Source organism: Musa acuminata, chromosome BXJ3-9, assembly GCF_036884655.1.
Source record: "Musa acuminata AAA Group cultivar baxijiao chromosome BXJ3-9, Cavendish_Baxijiao_AAA, whole genome shotgun sequence".
NCBI lineage: Eukaryota > Viridiplantae > Streptophyta > Magnoliopsida > Zingiberales > Musaceae > Musa > Musa acuminata.
In genome coordinates, this window is record NC_088357.1 from 4,770,946 (window position 1) to 4,772,338 (window position 1,393).

The 1,393-nt window shown below is 54.2% G+C and overlaps 1 protein-coding gene across 1 annotated transcript; it reads left to right on the forward strand.

Annotated features, from left to right (window-relative positions):
• Positions 1-266: 266 nt before the first annotated feature.
• On the forward strand, positions 267-674 carry LOC135649999 (uncharacterized). Its single transcript, XM_065169031.1, has one exon. It carries the CDS (start codon positions 267-269, stop codon positions 672-674), a length of 408 nt encoding a protein of 135 aa, XP_065025103.1.
• Positions 675-1,393: the final 719 nt, after the last annotated feature.

Here is a 1,393-nt window from a genome sequence, read left to right on the forward strand (position 1 = left end):
CGAGTCGCCCAAAGCTTGGGGCGCTGTCCGCGGACTCGACGAACGCCCTGCGAGCCCAGTTGCGCCTCTTTAGTCAACGCCTCGACGAAGTACAGTAGGAGGTTCGCAGGTCAAAAGGAGAGCTCGGAGCGGACGGACACCAAGGGTCCCCGTTCGCGCCCGAAATACAAGATCAAGTGATTCAACCACACTTCCGGCTCCCTTCGCTGGACGCCTATGACGGCGCCACTGACCCCGCGGACCACGTAGCCGCCTTTCGCGCCCAAATGGCGCTATATGGGACTTCTGACGCCTTGATGTGCAGGGCGTTCCCAACGACTTTGAGGGGGCCGGCCCGCGCATGGTACAACGGCCTGAAGATCAAGACCATCACCTCCTTTGACCAGCTCGCTCGAAACTTCGAGCTCAACTTCCTGGCCTACGCTCGACCAAAGCCGTCCGTGGCGTTGCTCCTCGGACTCAACCAAAGGGAGGACGAGCCCCTCTCCCATTTTGTGAACCGTTTTACGACGCAAATCCGAGGGCTCTCGGATGCTCACCCCTCTCTGTTGATGCAGGCATTCATGATAGGCCTGCGGCCTTCCAGGTTCTTTTGGTCTCTTGTGGAGCGACCCCCCACGGCGGTACCCGAGATGCTCCAGCGAGCGAGCCAGTTCATCGCCGCTGAGACATGAATGGCCGGGAGGCGCGAAGAGCACAAGAGGGTCAAGCCAGAGCCGCCCCGGCAGCAGCAATCCGCTGCATCACGGCGTAGGTTGGACAGATCCGACCCGCCGGCACCAAGGCCCCCTCTCCCCGCTTTGAGCTCGTCCCAAACAGAAATATTTCTCCACATAAGGGAGAAGGGGCTGCTCAAAGAATAGCGTTGTATGCGGTGAGGAGGTCAACCACTAAGAAGGTGGTCATCACGGTCTTCGACCTCGGCGGGGCTCCCAGGGTCAAGGGCAAAGTGATTGCCCCCAACGGTGAGATCGACCTCGTGGACTCCTCATCGGGTAGGGATCTTTGACATGGATGGCTATAGATACTGTTTTCTCAATCAAGCTAGCTGACTCCTATGGATGATTTTCTATTCGGTGTGGTGGTCACCCTTGCATACAATTATCACTGTTTTTCTATTTGGTGTGGCAGACACCAGCCTTTATGTGTGTGTTGGCTTCCTTTTTTACTTTAAGTAATAATATCACAGTACATTAAAATTTTACTTGTTAACCATCTTTGTAGTATCCCTTCCATCTAATTGCTACCTTTTGTAACACGGTGATTCTGTTGAACATAACCTTCGTTGTTGGGTTCTCACTCTAGAGTCTAGACACCTATATCCAAATCCTTGCAGAGTCCTGTTACGCCTGGTACTTCATAAGTTCAATATTAGAGCCCACGACTCTTAAAC